Source organism: Prionailurus viverrinus, chromosome A2 (assembly GCF_022837055.1).
Source record: "Prionailurus viverrinus isolate Anna chromosome A2, UM_Priviv_1.0, whole genome shotgun sequence".
Lineage (NCBI taxonomy): Eukaryota > Metazoa > Chordata > Mammalia > Carnivora > Felidae > Prionailurus > Prionailurus viverrinus.
In genome coordinates this window covers 9,810,257-9,828,372 of record NC_062562.1, presented here as the reverse complement: position 1 = coordinate 9,828,372, position 18,116 = coordinate 9,810,257, and the positions used below count along the sequence as shown (strand labels likewise).

At 45.1% G+C, this 18,116-nt stretch overlaps 2 protein-coding genes across 2 annotated transcripts; both read right to left on the bottom strand.

The window, feature by feature from the left end:
• Window positions 1-328: 328 nt before the first annotated feature.
• Window positions 329-1,264, bottom strand: LOC125160153 (olfactory receptor-like protein OLF4). Its single transcript, XM_047848805.1, has one exon. The coding sequence runs from the start codon at window positions 1,253-1,255 to the stop codon at window positions 329-331; it is 927 nt and encodes a 308-aa protein (XP_047704761.1). The 5' UTR covers window positions 1,256-1,264.
• Window positions 1,265-9,736: 8,472 nt separating this feature from the next.
• On the bottom strand, window positions 9,737-10,672 carry LOC125160275 (olfactory receptor 7A5-like). Its single transcript, XM_047849084.1, has one exon. It carries the CDS (start codon window positions 10,661-10,663, stop codon window positions 9,737-9,739), a length of 927 nt encoding a protein of 308 aa, XP_047705040.1. The 5' UTR covers window positions 10,664-10,672.
• Window positions 10,673-18,116: the final 7,444 nt, after the last annotated feature.

The window sequence follows — 18,116 nt, the reverse complement described above, 5'->3', positions numbered from 1 at the left end:
ATGAAATTAATTTTAAGAAATCCAAATAGTCCCATGTGAGATACAGAAATTTCAGGCATTTTTGACCCAAGATTGGGGTAAACTTTGGAGACATCTGAAAATAGACAAAGGAAAAACCGTCTGTATTTCAGTCACAGCAGAAGCTTAATGAAGTGAGTTCCTTAAGTGTATAGACAAGTTGATCAAAAAAATGGAAATGCCAAGAAAGAAATAGAAGGAGTAGATCCTACTTCCACAGTCTGATCAAAGATTGGCAGTTCCTGACTCTGAGGATTTGAGCCCTTCAATCATGGGCATGTCTTCAGCCTTTGGATGATTGGTTCTTATATCACGGGATCCCAAGGATTCTTTTCAGAGCCCTCTTTATGTTTCTGTTCCTCAGGCTGTAGATGAAGGGGTTCAGCATGGGCGTGACCACCGTGTACATCACCGAGGCTGTGGCACCTGGCCGTGAGCTCTGGGTAGCAGCAGAGCTAAGGTACACACCTAGGCTTGCACAATAAAATAAGGAGACAACCGAGAGGTGAGATGCACAGGTGGAAAATGCTTTATACTTTCCCTGAGCTGATGAGATCCCACGTATGGAGGAAACTATCTTGGAGTAAGAGTAAAGGATCCAGACAAGCAGACCACCACCCAGCAGCATTGCTCCAAGATACATCACCACGTTATTAAGAAAGGTGTCAGAAGAGGCAAGTTGGATCATCTGATTGAGTTCACAGAAAAAGTGGGGGATCACTACTTCTGTACAGAAGGACAGCCGCAACACCATTAAGGTGTGTACCAAGGAATGCAGGACACTCGTGATCCAGGACACCAGAACCAGGAGTCCACAGAGCCGGGGGTTCATGATGACCGTGTAGTGCAGGGGGTGACAGATGGCCACAAACCTGTCATAGGCCATCACACTCAGGAGAAAGTCGTCCATCCCTGCAAAGGTTATGAAAAAGTTCATTTGTGTGATGCAGCCTGCATAGGTTATGACTTTGGTCTGGGTCTGGATGTTCCAGAGCATCTTCGGGACGGTGGTGGAGGTGAAGCAGATGTCTACAAAGGACAGGTTGGCCAGGAAGAAGTACATGGGGGTGTGGAGATGGGAGTCAGAGCTGACAGCCAGGATGATGAGCAGGTTTCCAAACACATTGATCAGGTACATAGAGAGGAAAAGCCCAAATATGAGGGGCTGCAGTTCTGGTCTCTCTGAAAATCCCAGGAGAAGAAATTTTGATATCCGTGTAATATTTCCTGGTTCCATGAGGTTGCACTGACCCCCGGAAAGAGGCAAAGGACATCATTGATTTTCACATGAACAGTTTACTCACATAGTTGAAATGCTACCATTTATATTGTGCAGTCAAGAAGTTCATTTTGGTATCTTGTCCCTTTTGTCCCCAAAGGATTGTCCTTTCGAAGAGATTCCCTCCTGTTTCACCTCAGGTTAGGTGTTTTCGTCTCATTCTCCACACTCCCCAGCAGAGGTCATGCATTTTACTGTTTTACTAAGAATACCTTTCCTGCATTGGAGGAATATGTGCTGATTGTCAAACATATTCCAGGCATTGTGTAGGCAATGAGCATGGGATACTGAAAAACCAAACGCAAGTATCATCCAATGACGGAGAATGAATAGAAAGAAACAAAAATACTAATAAGACATTAGAGGGTGTCAAAGTGCTATGAAGAGAACAAAAGTGGATATAACGGAGAGCGTGGATACGAGTGTCGTTGTGTAATTGGTATTTGGTCAAGACCCGTGACAAGTGACATTTGAACAGAGACTTCAGGGAAAGGAGGGCAGGATCTGCAAGCATTTCTGGGGAAGTGTGTTCTGGCTGAGGGAATGGCCTCTGCTAAGACCCTGAGGATCATACTACTTGGAGCTATTGGGGTCCAAAATAGGAAGCGCTGTGTGAAAAGGAGTAAACAGAGAGAAATCAGAGATGGTGTCAGGTAATTTCAAAGAAATGGGTGTCCTCATTGCTAATTCCCCTTAGAGGGAAAGGAGTCACTCACCCACACTACGTACTGCTTATATTTTAGAATCTATCTGCAAAGCCTCCTGCAGTTTGACAAGGAACCCTCCTGAATACCTTGTTCTGACTGAGTGCTGGCTTGTGCTGGCTTATTAGAGTCAACTTAGAATATATTAGCTAAGGCACCCCTGCTCTGGAAACGGATCCCCCTTCACAAGACAAGACACACACACACACACACACACACACACACACACAAACATAAACACACACCAAATCATCACTCCTTGAGCTGTGTTCTTCCATGAGTTCTCACCTCCAGCCCCAATAATTAAGCTCAGAGTGGCTATAAACCAATGTGGCCAGATCCATTATCATTCCTCACAAATGATGTAAAAATGGTACCTGAATTCCAATGATTGAGTTTCTTATGGACAAATACAACTGACAGGTCAGACTGGCATGCTTATTTTCTGTCCTGCATTTAAAGGAAAACAAACCATCTGCTCAAAATCAGAGAAACACACATACATACACACACACACACACACAGAGAGAGAGAGAGAGAGAGAGAGAGGCAAGAGAGTGAAATGAAATTGAAGTGGCACAAAAGATTTCATGGTTCATATGGTCACTGAAACCTGAGGGGCCGTGAACTAGAAAGAGCATCCTGAGGTCTGACAATATTCCAAGTCTTGTTACCCTCTTGATGCCCAGCAAAAATAATAAGGAGCAAAATTAAATGTGGTCAGAAGACGCAATTAGTGGGTTGTTCATGTGGATCGCCTTACAGACTGAATGCTCCAAGAGAAAAGTGTGCTAAGGGAATAAATCAACCCTTCCGCACGGGAAATATGCAAAGCACAGCAAAAGTTGGGCAGGTTATAATGAAGCAGTAGGAGACTTGGGGTTTTTTTCTGTGCCTGGTTCGTATTTCTTTGACCCATTGGATGTCCTGCTATCTTAGAGAAGGTGGACAAGTCCCTTTCACTTTTTAGATGTGGCATCTTTTCTTTCTTGTTCCTGGCCTTTGCGTTGTGACCTCTCTCTTGACAAGGGTAGTGGGCACACTCTGGTCCTGTTTCCGGTTTGCACAACACCCAAAGGTTGGTTCAGACCTTGCTCTACAGAATTCTGCACACACCGTGACAGTCAGTCTAGGCTCTGAATCACCGTCTTCATAACATTACTGCCTGAGGCTCTTACACCACACACTTATTTCATTCTACTATGACTCTGCCATATAAGGCAAGTACCAAAGGAACAGGGCCTTCTCTGACCTTGTCCCCTGTGGTTTTTCAGGAAGGCATGGTCAGCCAAGCACATGACCATAGAGATCTCCAGGTTCTGGGCTAGGCTGGTGGGTGTGGTGACCTCAAGTGAATCACCTGGCATCGATTCTCTCTGACCCTTTCCTGCTGGACCTCCTGGGCACCCTGAATCACATGGCTGGGAGCTCTGAGGGTGACGTGACCATGTGCTGTCTGAATTCCTCCTGGATGGTTATCGGTGGCAACTAAACCCTCTCCCTGCAGAAGATGGTGGGAAGGAAGCTAGCATGAGTCATCCAGCCAAGCTTCGGACTCTAGAAGCAACAATCAGGTCGCATCACCCCTGGTGGCACAGGCAGAGGGACTGCACAGAGGAGACATTTATAATTTCCTTTGTCTGTTCATGAGACATGTTTCCCTCCTGCTTGTCCAACCTGCAGCACATGATTTCCCTGGGGGACACTGGTCTGGACACAAAGAAAGATTTCCTGGAGATTCTGTGTTCCCAAGACCAGGTTATAACTGTGTGATCCTTGTGTTGATTACTCCTACCTTGTGAGTTCTGTCGCTCCCAGAGTTCAAATATCCCAGCACCTAATCCCAACCCTGATTTTTAACATTTCCCTAAAATCTAGGACTAACCAATCAGTCTGGATTAGATCCCTTGGATCTCCAAAATGTTAGCTTACAGTGGAGACCTGAGCCAAAATCAAGAGTTGGACGCTTCTAAGCCTGAAGCACCCAGGCGCACCCAGAATTTCATTTAAATATGTTGTGTATAGATTTGGCCCTCATTAAGGGATTCCTTCTGCCACATTGATGTAGGGGTTTTTTTTTGTCAAAAAGCTTCTTCTGTAAGTAATGACATATTTTATGATTTCACTGAGAAATTCTTCAAGTATTCAAGAATATAAATTGAGTGCTGACCATGTTTCAGGCAATGAGTATAGGGTGTGATGAAGAACAAAAATCCCTAGAAACATGGAGAAGAAGTATATAAGCAAACAAGAGAATTCTATAACTTTTCAGATGGTGAGGGCTGCTGTGAAGAAAAGAAAAGCAGGAATAAAGGAGGGAGCCAATAGGGCATTCTATTTTAGTGGGTATTTAGGCAAATTCTGCAAATGAGGTGACATTGGAAAACAGAACTCATAGAAGACAGAAAGGATTATGTGGGAAGCCTTTACCTGGCAGAGGCAATGGCCAGTACAAAGGCCCCAAGTAAAGTATTGTTTCAAAAGTTCAAGGCAAAAAGCAAAGCCAGTGCTACAAGGGCAATGAGCCTGATGGAGACTGATGACAGATGCTGTCACACATGTGAGGAGTGAAGTGGCCTCTCTGCTACAACTGTGACCTCAAGGCACAGGGCTTTCCTTGCCCATGCTACGTCTCCCTCTGTATACATCATGGTCTCAAGGCATCCCATGAGTTGCCACAGATCCCCTTCTTGGTGCCTTCTCTTGACTGAGTTCTGGCCCCTGTATTGCATCATCTTGGGATTTCAGAATCCTGACCCCCGTTTTTTTGAAATATGAAATTCATTGTCAAATTGGTTTCCATACAACACCCAGTGCTCATCCCCACAGGTGTTCTCCTCAATACACATCACCCAGCCTCCCTCTCCTCCCGCCCCCATCAACCCTCAGATTGTTCTCAGTTTTTAAGGGTCTCTTCTGGTTTGGCTCCCTCCCTCTCTAACTTTTTTGAGGACTGCTCCCCCTTCACCAGTCACAAGACACCATGGCCTCCTGGGTTGGGTATTTCCCTGTCTTCACAGACCTCACCATCCCGGTTATGCTGGGAATGGACACAACCCAAGGAGGCCAGATCAGCCATCTTTTCCCTGCAAAGTATAGAAATGGTTCCCAGAAATGCCAGTACTTAAGCCTCCCATGGACAAATGAATTTGAGGCTCCACATTGGAATGGCAAGTTTCTGCTGTGATTTACACAAACATAAAAAAGTCGGTTCAACAGACAGCGCGGTAGAGAGTGCGGGTGGTGGTGAATGAAACGGATGAGGCAGAGCAATTATCTAAGATACTCGTGAGGTTCCTGAGACACCGGGTGGTAAAATAAACTGCCATTGCCTTAATAGTAAGTTAAAGGAATAGAATATGGAAGATCAACGTAAGTGTTAGCATCCACTCTGTGAAACTGACACAACCACTGAATAAATACATCACTTAATCAAACAAATGAACACAGCGATCACCCCTCTTGCACTAAGTTGAATTGGCTCTCAGGTGAAGACAGGTTAATGAACTTGGCTTCAATTCCTCTGACCCTCTCATCCACGGCGCACCGGGCCATTGGGCTCACCTGCCTGGGGTGTCTGACAAGGTCTTCTTGTGACAAGTCTGAATGCCTCCCTGGACTGCAGATGGTAGGGACTAAAGCTATGTTCTCAGCTGAGACAGCAGGAAGGAGTAAAGCATGGGCTCCAGCCGTAATTAGGGCCTGGAAGAACAGAGGGAGACCTTGTCCCTTCCCATCCAAGGTCGCACAGGCTGACAGGTGACCAGAGAGTATTTATAGCTCCCTCTATCCGCTCATTAGGCTCATTTCCCTCTTGGTACCCCAACCTCTGATCTCATATTCCCAAGTGGAAAACTGCTCTGGACACAAGTATTTTTTCCTAATGACTCTAGGTTCCCAAAAGACTAGGTCAGAGACCAAGTGAATGCAGTTCTTTTTTGCCTCCCCTTTTCCCTGAACTTGTCCCCTTCCTGATGTGTAAATCGTCTGGCACCTTATCTCAGCCGAGACACACTTTCCTCCAAGTCTAAGACCAAGGAACCCTCCGGGATTAGTCCTCTTTGTCTTCCAAGCATTGCCTACCCTAGGGACCCAGCTGTAGCAGTTCTAGTGCGTTCTGTCTGTCTGTCTCTTTGTTTGTTTATTTTTGAAAGAGAGGGAGAGAGAGAGCATGATTGGGGGAGAAGGAGGGAGGGAAGAGGGACAGAGAGAAGCTTTTTTAATGTTTATTTATTTATTTTAAGAGAGAGAGAGTCAGAGAAAGAGGGAGAGAGAGAATTCCAAGCATTCTCCATGCTCAGTGCAGAAGCAATCTGGGGGCTCAGATCCATGACCAGGGGGGTCGTGTCCTAAGCTGGAATCACCACACAGAAGATGAACCCACTGAGCCAAGAGGTGACCCAGTGTCTACTGTTCTTAGCAACAGCACTGCTAGGAATCTACCCAAGGACACATGAGTGCTGATGCACAGGGGCACGTGCACCCCAATGTTTAGAGCAGCGCTTTCAGCAACAGCCAAATTATGTAAAGAGCTTAAATGTCCATCCACTGACGAAAAGAAAAGAAGTTGTGGTTTATATACACAATGGAATCCTGCTTGGCAATGAGGAAGAATGAAATCCTGCCATTTGCAGCAACGTGGATGGAACTAGAGAGTGTTATGCTAAGTGAAAGAAGTCAGGCAGAGACAGATACCGCATGTTTTCACTCATAGGTGGATCTTGAGAAACTTAAGAAAAGGGCATGGGGGAGGGGAAGGGGAAAAGAGAGTTAGAGGGAGGGAGGCAAACCATAAGAGACCCTTGAGGGCTGAGAACAAACCGAGGGTAGATGGGGGTGGGGGAGAGGGGAAAGTGGGTGGTGCGCAGGGAGGAGGGCACTTGGGATGAGCACTGAGTGTTGCATGGAAACCAATCTGACAATAAATTTCATATATTAAAAAAAAGAAAAAAATAATAAAGCAGAGAAATGACTTCTGATAATAAAACTTGGGTGCCACAGAGATTGGCTTCAAGACACTTTTTCTGTCATTTGTTTTATAAGGCGATAAAAGCTGTCATTTGGTCCTTTGTTATTAAATCGTCCTCAAATATAACAGATGTATTGAGATCTAGTTATGTACTAAAATGTGAGCTTAACATCTCACAGGGAGTTTGGATTTAATCTTTATAAAATCTTATCCCTGAGATTATGAACTACATTTTATGATGTATAAATGGTGCTTGGTGGTGTCTTGTCATCTGTCCAAATTTAATATCTGAGTATGTGGTGTCCCTTGAGATTGATTCTGTCAGGATGCTTCCAGTTCTCCAACTCTGGGGTCATGGTTCACAGCCAGAAATGAATTTTTCCCTGGGACGTCTGTCAAAGTCTGAAGGGAACCTGCCAAACACCTACAGTCCTCAGGAAAACACCCCCAAAATACTGTTATCCTGCCGCCAATGTCTCACCATAAACGGTCAGAAACACACCTAGACCAGCATGTCTCCAACTTCGCTGAACCCGTGAATCCACACGGATCCTAGTACAACTGCAAAATCTTAGCGATTCTGCATCTCTCCAAGCTCCTGGGTGATGCTGAAGTGCAGCTCTGAGTCTGTGAACCACTGTTTGATTAGCAAGAAGATGATCGTGTGTTAGAGATAAGTGTGGGTAGCGTGAAGCCTTCTGCACCAAATCCTGTCCTTTTGTGCCTGTAACTGTGAAAAGATCGTGTATTTGCTCATTCTTCAGGCTGTGTGAAATCTGTGTTTATTGCTTTTATAAGTGACCAAAATAATACCCTGATGAACAAGCCTTTACACTAAGGAGAATAAGGCACCATCAGATATGCCCACATCTTAATCTCCAGTCCCTTTCACATGTTATTATTTTTTTTTTAGAGCAAAGAAGGATTTATGCAGCAGATTGAACAGGGCTGCTCGTCAGCTTGGGTGACTCTGAAGGACATGCCCATTTGTGCGGAAGGACTGGGGACCCTGAACCACATGACTGGCAGGACATGCAGTTCTTGGGTGAAGCGTCCTCTGGTCAAGCAGGTGGAAGAGATTTCAGAGCAGAAAGGACGTATTACATACATGGTGGTGATACTGTGCATTCGCCATCCCGTGGGATTTGTGACATATATCAGGAAAAGGAAGCTATTTCGTGTAACAACGGAAAGAATCATATGAGCGGTTCGCATTAGAAGTTTTCAAGCAGAAACAGGAAGATAATTCAGTGGTAAAATGTAGAAGACACTAAGCAATCCTGCACCTCAATGAACAAACTCCCTCACTGGTGAACACCATCTTCCATGCTTTAATAAATAGGTTCATAGCATGAACTGTGATTTTTTTAAAAAATGAGAGAAATATTTTGTGTGTCACAAAATGAGTGTTTTGAATGTTTGCCTCCTCATATTTATGGTCAGGCCAATATGAACAACATATCAGGTCGATCTATTTATTCAAATTTGCCTTTCTAAGTACACACCACTTGGAGATCTAGATTAGCTAATCAGGTTTTCCCATTGACTATGGTAGGAATTCTGGACCCCGGCTGAGTACCAGAATACAACCAAGAGACCGCTTACAAAGCATAAGGGCATGTTTAGTGCAAGGGACTGAAATGACATATTTTCCCCGGGTCCATTTCAAACACAACCATGTTGAATAAACATATCGTCAGATGTGTTCCACAATCACCAGATAAGCCCTCGGCTACCCCCAGTCACGAAGTACCTCTTCAGGAAGCCCTTTATAAACTAGATGCTGCCAAATGAGTGAATCAGCTTTTCCCTTTCAGCCCACACATTCTACTCAATACAATTCTCCAAGAATGTGTGAACCCAACACCAGCTACCCACCCTGGCCATGGTCCTTGAGAAAGCCAGATCCCTCTGCGGCTCTCTCTCTCTGTCTTCCTCTTGACCCTCTATCCCCTTCTGAGACCTCCCAGAATGGCTTTTGACCATCCCATGTGCCCTCCAGCATACATGAGTAATAAACCTGGGTTATTAGAGTTCTCCAATACATGTTGCTGACCTGTGTCCTGCAATCACAATAAGAACCCAAGGGCTGGTGCAGCCACGGCATAGGCTGTGGTCAGGGAAAGGACTGTGGGAGTGTGGACAACACATGGGGGCAGGTGAGTGCTTGGGCGTTCCTAGCCAGAGCAGAGTGTCAATAGCCTGAGGCTTGAACAGAACAATGTTAGAGTCCACATCATCAGGTGGAGTCCTAGGGGAAGTGAAGGAAAAGACTGAGACTCAAGGTGGAAACTGTGTTTTTGTATTCTCCTTGACAGTAAAATGATGGAAATGGCTTACTGATCAAGTGTAGCTTTATTCCGTACGAAGCATATAATTCATGATATCGATCTCAGGAAATCTAGGGGAAATTTACCCGGCATGGTATAAGTCATTTGAGGTGAAAAAAATTTTAAGAAATCCAACTAGTCCCATGTGAGATACAGAAATTTCAGCATTTGTGACCAAGGTTGGGGTAAACTTTGGGGACATCTCAAAATAGACAAAGGAGAAACCATCTGTATTTCAGTCACAGCAGAAGCTTAATGAAGTGAGTTCCTTAAATGTAGAGAGAAGTTGATCAAACAAATGGAAATGCCAAGAAAGAAATAGAAGGAGTAGATTCTACTTCCACAGTCTGATCAAAGATTGGCAGTTCCTGCCTCTGAGGACTTGAGTCCTTCAGTCATGGTCATGTCTTCAGCCTTTGGATGATTGGTTCGTATATCACTGAATCCGAACAATTCTTTTCAGAGCCCTCTTTATGTCTCTGTTCCTCAGGCTGTAGATGAAGGGGTTCAGCATGGGCGTGACCACCGTGTACATCACTGAGGCTGTGGCACTTGGCCGTGAGCTCTGGGTAGCAGCAGAGCTAAGATACACACCTAGGCTTGCACAACAAAATAAGGAGACAACCGAGAGGTGAGATGCACAGGTAGAAAACGCTTTATACTTGCCCTGAGCTGATGAGATACCACATATGGAGGAAACTATCTTAGAATAAGAGTAAAGGATCCAGACAAGCAGACCACCACCCAGCAGCATAGCTGCAAGGTACATCACCACGTTATTAAGAAAGGTGTCAGAAGAGGCAAGTTGGATCATCTGATTGAGTTCACAGAAAAAGTGGGGGATCACTACTTCTGTACAGAAGGACAGCCGCAACACCATTAAGGTGTGTACCAAGGAATGCAGGACACTCGTGATCCAGGACACCAGAACCAGGAGTCCACAGAGTCGAGGGTTCATGATGACCGTGTAGTGCAGGGGGTGACAGATGGCCACAAACCTGTCATAGGCCATCACACTCAGGAGAAAGTCGTCCATCCCTGCAAAGGTTATGAAAAAGTTCATTTGTGTGATGCAGTCTGCATAGGTTATGACTTTGCTCTGGGTCTGGATGTTCCAGAGCATCTTCGGGACGGTGGTGGAGGTGAAGCAGATGTCTACAAAGGACAGGTTGGCCAGGAAGAAGTACATGGGGGTGTGGAGGTGGGAGTCAGAGCTGACGGCCAGGATGATGAGCAGGTTGCCAAACACAGTGATCAGGTACATGGAGAGGAAAAGTCCAAATACGAGGGGCTGCAGTCCTGGTCTCTCTGAAAATCCCAGGAGAAGAAATTTTGATATCCGTGTAATATTTCCTGGTTCCATGAGGTTGCACTGACCCCCGGAAAGAGGTAAAGGACATCATTAATTTTCACATGAACAGTTTACTCACATAGTTGAAATGCTACCATTTATATTGTGCAGTCAAGAAGTTCATTTTGGTATCTTGTCCCTTTTGTCCCCAAAGGATTGTCCTTTTGAAGAGATTCCCTCCTGTTTCACCTCAGATTAGGTGTTTTCGTCTCATTCTCCACACTCCCCAGCAGAAGCCATGCATTTTACTGTTTTGTTAGAATACCTTTCCTGCATTGGAGGAATATGTGCTGATTGTCAAACATATTCCAGGCATTGTGTAGGCAATGAGCACGGGATACTGAAAAACCAAACGCCTGTATCACCCAATGATGGAGAATGAATAGAAAGAACTAAAAATACTAATAAGACATTAGAGGGTGTCAAAGTGCTATGAAGAGAACAAAAGTGGATGTAAAGGAGAGCGTGCATACGAGTGTCATTGTGTAATTGGTATTTGGTCAAGACCCGTGACAGGTGACATTTGAACAGAGACTTCAGGGAAAGGAGGGCAGGATCTGCAAGCATTTCTGGGGAAGTGTGTGCTGGCTGAGGGAATGGCCTCTGCTAACACCCTGAGGATCATACTACTTGGAGTTATTGGGGTCCAAAATAGGAAGGATTGTGTGAAGAGGAGTAAACAGGAGAGAAATCAGAGATGGTGTCAGGTAATTTCAAAGAAATGGGTGGCCTCATTGCTGGTTCCCCTTAGAGGGAAAGGAGTCACTCATCCACCCTATATACTGCTTATATTTTAGAATCTATCTGCAAAGCCTCCTGCAGTTTGACAAGGAGTCCTCCTGAATACCCTGTGCTGATTGAGTGCTGGCTTCTGTATTATTAGAGTCAACTTAGAATATATTAGCTAAGGCACCCCTGCTCTGGAAACAGATCCCCCTCCACAGGGCAAGATACACACATACACACACACACACACACACACACACACACACACACACACACAAACACACACCAAATCATCACTCCTTGAGCTGTGTTCTTCCATGAGTTCTCACCTCCAGCCCCAATAATTAAGCTCAGAATAGCTATAAATCAATAGCCGAACTGGGTGGCCAGTTCGATTATCATTCCCCCCAAATGATGTAAAAATGGTACCTGAATTCCAATGATTGAGCTTCTTATGGACAAATACAATTGACAGGTCAGACTGGCATGCTTATTTTCTGTCCTGCATTTAAAGGAAAACAAACTGCTCAAAATCAGAGAAACACACACACACACACACACACACACACACACACAGAGAAAGAGAGAGAGAGAGAGAGAGGCAAGAGAGTGAAATGAAATTGAAGTGGCACAAAAGATTTCATGGTTCATATGGTCACTGAAACCTGAGGGGCCGTGAAGAAGAAAGAGCATCCTGAGGTCTGACAACAGTCCAAGTCTTTTTACCTCCTTGATGCCCAGCAAAAATAATAAGGAGCAAAATTAAATGTGGTCAGAAGACGAATTAGTGGGTTGTTCAGCATGTGGATCGCCTTACAGACTGAATGCTCCAAGAGAAAAGTGTGCTAAGGGAATAAATCAACCCTTCCGCACGGGAAATATGCAAAGCACAGCAAAAGTTGGGCAGGTTATAATGAAGCAGTAGGAGACTTGGGGTTTTTTTCTGTACCTGGTTCATATTTCTTTGATGCATTAGATGTCCTGTGATCTTAGAGAAGGTGGACAAGTCCCTTTCACTTTTCAGATGTGGCATCTTTTCTTTGTTGTTCCTGGCCTTTGCGTTGTGACCTCTCTCTTGACAAGGGGAGTGGGCACACTCTGGTCCTGTTTCCAGTTTGCACAACACCCAAAGGTTGGTTCAGACCTTGCTCTACAGAATTCTGCACACACCGTGACAGTCAGTCTAGGCTCTGAATCACCGTCTTCATAACATTTCTGCCTGAGGCTCCTACACCACACACTTATTTCATTCTACTATGACTCTGCCATATAAGGCAAGTACCAAAGGAACGGGGCCTTCTCTGACCTTGTCCACTGTGGTTTTTCAGGAAGGCATGGTCAGCCAAGCACATGACCATAGAGATCTCCAGGTTTTGGGCTAGGCTGGTGGCTGTGTGGTGACCTCAAGTGAATGCACCTGGCATGGATTCTCTCTGACTCTTTCCTGCTGGACCTGCTGGGCACCAGGAATCATGTGGCTGGGAGCTCTGAGGGTGAGGAGTCCATGTGGCTATCTGAATTCCTCCTGGATGGTTATCGGTGGCAACTACCCCTAGGGGCGCCTGGGTGGCCAGTCGGTTGGGCGGCTGACTTCGGCTCAGGTCACGATCTCGTGGTCCGAGAGTTCCAGCCCCGTGTCAGGCTCTGGGCTGATGGCTCAGAGCCTGGAGCCTGCTTCTGATTCTGTGTCTCCTTGTCTCTCTCTGCCCCTCCCCCGTTCATGCTCTGTCTCTCTCTGTCTCAAAAATAAAAAACACGTTAAAAAAAATTAAAAAAAAATAAAAAAAAACAAACCCTCTCCCTGCAGAAGATGGTGGGAAGGAGGCTAGCATGAGTCATCCAGCCAAGCTTCGGACTCTAGAAGCAACAATCAGGTCCCATCACCCCGGTGGCACAGGGAGAGGGACTGCACAGAGGAGACATTTATAGTTTCCTTTGTCTGTTCATGAGGCATGTTTCCCTCCTGCTTGTCCAACCTGCAGCACATGATTTCCCTGGGGGACACTGGTCTGGACACAAAGAAAGATTTCCTGGAGATTCTGTGTTCCCAATAGACCAGGTAATAACTGCGTCACCCATGTGTTGATTACTCCTACCTTGTGAGTTCTGTCGCTCCCAGAGTTCAAATATCCCAGCACCTAATCCCAACCCTGATTTTAACATTTCCCTAAAATCTAGGACTAACCAATCAGTCTGGATTAGATCCCTTGGATCTCCAAAATGTTAGCTTACGGTGGAGACCTGAGCCAAAATCAAGAGTTGGACGCTTCTAAGCCTCAACCACCCAGGCGCCCCCAGATACTCGTTTGAATATGTTGTGTATACATATGGCCCCCATTAAGGGATTCCTTCTGCCACATTGATGCAGGGCTTTTTTTTGTCAAAAAGCTTCTTCTGTAAGTAATGACATATTTCATAATTTCACTGAGAAATTCTTCAAGTATTCAAGAATATAAATTGAGTGCTACCATGTTTCAGACAATGAGTATAGGGTGTGGTGAAGAATGAAAATCCCTAGAATCATGGAGAAAAAGTATATAAGCAAACAAGAGAATTCTATAATATTTCAGATGGTGAGGGCTGCTGTGAAGAAAAGAAAAGCAGGAAGAAAGGAGGGAGCCAATAGGGCATTCTATTTTAGTGGGTATTTAGGCAAATTCTGCAAACGAGGTGACAATGGAAAACAGAACTCATACCAGACAGAAAGGATTATGTCGGGAGCCTTTACCTGGCAGAGGGAAGGGCCAGTACAAAGGCCCCAAGGAAAGTACTGGTTTCAAAAGTTCAAGGCAAAAAGCAAAGCCAGTGCTACAAGGGCAATGAGCCTGATGGAGACTGATGACAGACGCTGTCACACATGTGAGGAGTGAAGTGGCCTCTCTGCTACAACTGTGACCTCAAGGCACAGGGCCTTCCTTGCTCACGCTACGTCTCCCTCTGTATACATCATGGTCTCAAGGCATCCTAGGAGTTGCCACAGATCCCCTTCTTGGTGCCTTCTCTTGACTGAGTTCTGGCCCCTGTATTGCATCATCTTGGGATTTCAGAGTCCTGACCTCCCTTTTTTTGAAATATGAAATTCATTGTCAAGTTGGTTTCCATACAACACCCAGTGCTCATCCCCACAGGTGTTCTCCTCAATACCCATCACCCAGCCTCCCCCTCCTCCCACCCCCATCAACCCTCAGATTGTTCTCAGTTTTTAAGGGTCTCTTCTGGTTTGGCTCCCTCCCTCTCTAACTTTTTTGAGGACTGCTCCCCCTTCACCAGTCACAAGACACCAAGTCCTCCTGGGTTGTGTATTTCCCTGTCTTCACAGACCTCACCATCCCGGTTATGCTGGGAATGGACACAACCCAAGGAGGCCAGATCAGCCATCTTTTCCCTGCAAAGTGTAGAAATGGTTCCCAGAAATGCCAGTTCTTAAGCCTCCCATGGACAAATGAATTTGAGGCTCCACATTGGAATGGCAAGTTTCTGCTGTGATTTACACAAACTTAAAAATGTCTGTTCAACAGACATCGAGGCAGAGAGTGGAGGGGCTGTGGTGAATGAAACGGATGAGGCAGAGCAATTATCTAAGAAAATCGTGTGATTCCTGAGACACTGGGAGGTAAAATAAACTGCCATTGACTTAATAGTAAGCTAAAGGAATAGAATATGGAAGATCAACGTAAGTGTGAGCATCCACTCTGTGAAACTGACACAGCCACTGAATAAATACACCACTTAATCAAACAAACAAATGAACACAGCGATCACCCGTCCTGCAATAAGTTGAATTGGCTCTCAGGTGAAGACAGATTAATGAACTTGGCTTCCATTCTTCTGACCCTCTCATCCATGGCACAGTGGGCTGTTGGGCTCACCTGGCTGGGGTGTCTGACAAGGTCTCCTTGTGTCAAGTCTGAATGCCTCCCTGGACTGCAGATGGTAGGAACTAAAGCTCTGTTCTCAGCTGAGACAGCAGGAAGGAGTAAAGCATGGGCCCCAGCCGTAATTAGGGCCTGGAAGAACAGAGGGAGACCTTGTCCCTTCCCATCCAAGTTCGCACAGGCTGACAGGCGACCAGAGAGTATTTACAGCTCCCCGTATCTGCTCATTAGGCTCATTTCCCTCTTGGTACCCCAGCCTCTGATCTCATATTCCCAAGTGGAAAACTGCTCTGGACACAAGTATTTTTTCCTAATGAATCTCTGTTCCCAAAAGACTAGGTCAGAGACCAAGTGAATGCAGTTCTTTTTTTCCTCCCCTTTTCCCTGAACTTGTCCCCTTCCTGATGTGTAAATCGTCTGGCACCTTATCTCGGCCAAGACACACTTTCCTCCAAGTCTAAGACCAAGGAACCCTCCGGGATTAGTCCTCTTTGTCTTCCAAGCATTGCCTCTCCTAGGGACCCAGCTGTAGCATTTCTGGTGCTGTCTGTCTGTCTGTCTCTTTGTTTGTTTTTGAGAGAGAGGGAGAGAGGGAGCATGAGTGGGGGAGAGGAAGGGAGGGAGAGAGGGACAGAGAGAAGCTTTTTTTAATGTTTATTTATTTATTTTAATAGAGAAAGAGTCAGAGAATGAGGGAAAGAGAGAATCCCAAGCCGTCTCTATCCTCAGTGCAGAAGCAATCTGGGGGCTCAGTTCCAGACCATGGGGTCATGTCCTAAGCCGCAATCAAGACACAGAAGATGAACCCACTGAGCCAACGAGGCAACCCAGTGTCTACTGTTGTTCTCAACAGCGCCACTAGGAATCTACACAAGGACACATGAGTGCTGATTCACAGGGGCACGTGCATCCCAATGTTTAGAGCAGTGCTTTCAGCAACAGCCAAATTATGTAAAGAGCCTAAATATCCATCAACTGATGAAAGGATAAAGAAGTTGTGGTTTATATACACAATGGAATCCTACTTGGCAATGAGAAAGAATGAAATCCTGCCATTTGCAGCAACGTGGATGGAACTAGAGAGTGTTATGCTAAGTGAAAGAAGTCAGGCAGAGACAGATACCATATGTTTTCACTCATAGGTGGATCTTGAGAAACTTAAGAGAAGAGCATGGGGAGGGGAAGGGGAAAAGAAAGTTAGAGGGAGGGAGGCAAACCATAAGAGACTCTTGAGGACTGAGAACAAACTGAGGGTAGGTGGAGGGTGGGGGAGAGGGGAAAGTGGGTGATGGGCATTGAAGAGGGCACTTGTTGGGATGAGCACTGGGTGTTGTATGGAAACCAATTTGACCATAAATTTCATATATAAAAAAAAGAAAAAAATAATAAAGCAGAGAAATGACTTCTTCTGATAATAAACCTTGGGTGCTACAGAGATTGGCTACTAGACATTTTCTGTCACTTGTTTTATAAGACATTAAAAGCTGTCATTTGCTCCCTTGTTATAAAATGGGACCTTGAATATAACAGATGTATTGAGATCTAGTTATGTACTACAATGTGAGCTTAACATCTAACAGGGAGTTTGGATTTAATCTTTATAAAATCTTATCCCTGAGGAGTTATAGTTATGAACTACATTTTACGATGTACAAATGGTGCTTGGTGATGTCTAGTCATCTGTCCAAACTTAATATCTGAGTATATGGAGTCCCTTGAGTTTGATTCTGTCAGGATGCTTCCAGTTCTCCAACTCTGGAGCCGTGGTTCTCAGCCAGAAATGATTTTTCCCCTGGGACGTCTGTCAAAGTCTGAAGGGGTGCTGCCCAGCACCTACAATCCCCAGGAAAGCACCCCCAAAATACTGTTATCCTGCCACAAATGTCCACCATAAAAGGTGAGAATCCCAGCTAGACCAGCATGTCTCCAACTTCACTGTGCCTGTGAATCCATACGGATCCCACTACAAGTGCAAAATCTTAGAGATTCTGCATTTCTCCAAGCTCCTGGGTGAGGCTGAAGTGCAAGTCTGAGTCTGCAAACCACTGTTTGATTAGCAAGAAGATGATCCTGTGTTAGAGATAAGAGTAGGTAGCGTGAAGCCTTCTGCACCAAATCCTGTCCTTGTGTGCCCATAATTGTGAAAGGATTGTGTATTCGCTCATTCTTCAGGCTGTGTGAAATCTGTGTTTATTGCTTTTCTAAGTGAACAAAATAATACCCTGATGAGCAAGCCTTTACACTAAGGAGAATAAGGCACCATCAGATATGCCCACATCCTAATCTCCGGTCCCTTTCACATGTTATTATTATTTTTTTTTTTTTTGCAAAGAAGGATTTATGCAGCAGATTGAACAGGGCTGCTCGTCAGCTTGGGCGACTCTGAAGGACACGTCCATTTTTGCGGAAGAACTGGGGACCCTGAATCTCATGACTGACAGGACAGGCAGTTCTTGGGTGAAGCGTCCTCTGGTGAAGCAGGTGGAAGAGATTTCAGAGCAGAAAGGACGTATTATATAGATGGTGCTAATACTGTGCATTCTCCATCGTTTGGGATTTGTGACATATATCAGGAAAAGGAAGCTATTTCGTGTAACAACGGAAAGAATCATATGAGCGGATCGCATTAGAAGTTTTCAAGCAGAAACAGGAAGATAATTCAGTGATAAAACGTAGAAGACACTAACCAATCCTGCGCCTCGATGAACAAACTCCCTCAGTGGTGAACACCATATTCCATGCTTTAATAAATAGGTGGATAGCACGAACTGTGATTTTTTTTTAAAAATGAGGAGAAATATTTTGTGTGTCACAAAATGAGTGTTTCAAAAGTTTGCCTCCTAATATTTATGGTCAGGCCGACA

What these genes read in the sequence shown, in the direction of transcription:
- LOC125160275 (XM_047849084.1), bottom strand. Translation starts at nt 10,663, where the DNA reads ATGGAACCAGGAAATATTACACGGATATCAAAATTTCTTCTCCTGGGA.
- LOC125160153 (XM_047848805.1), bottom strand. Translation starts at nt 1,255, where the DNA reads ATGGAACCAGGAAATATTACACGGATATCAAAATTTCTTCTCCTGGGA.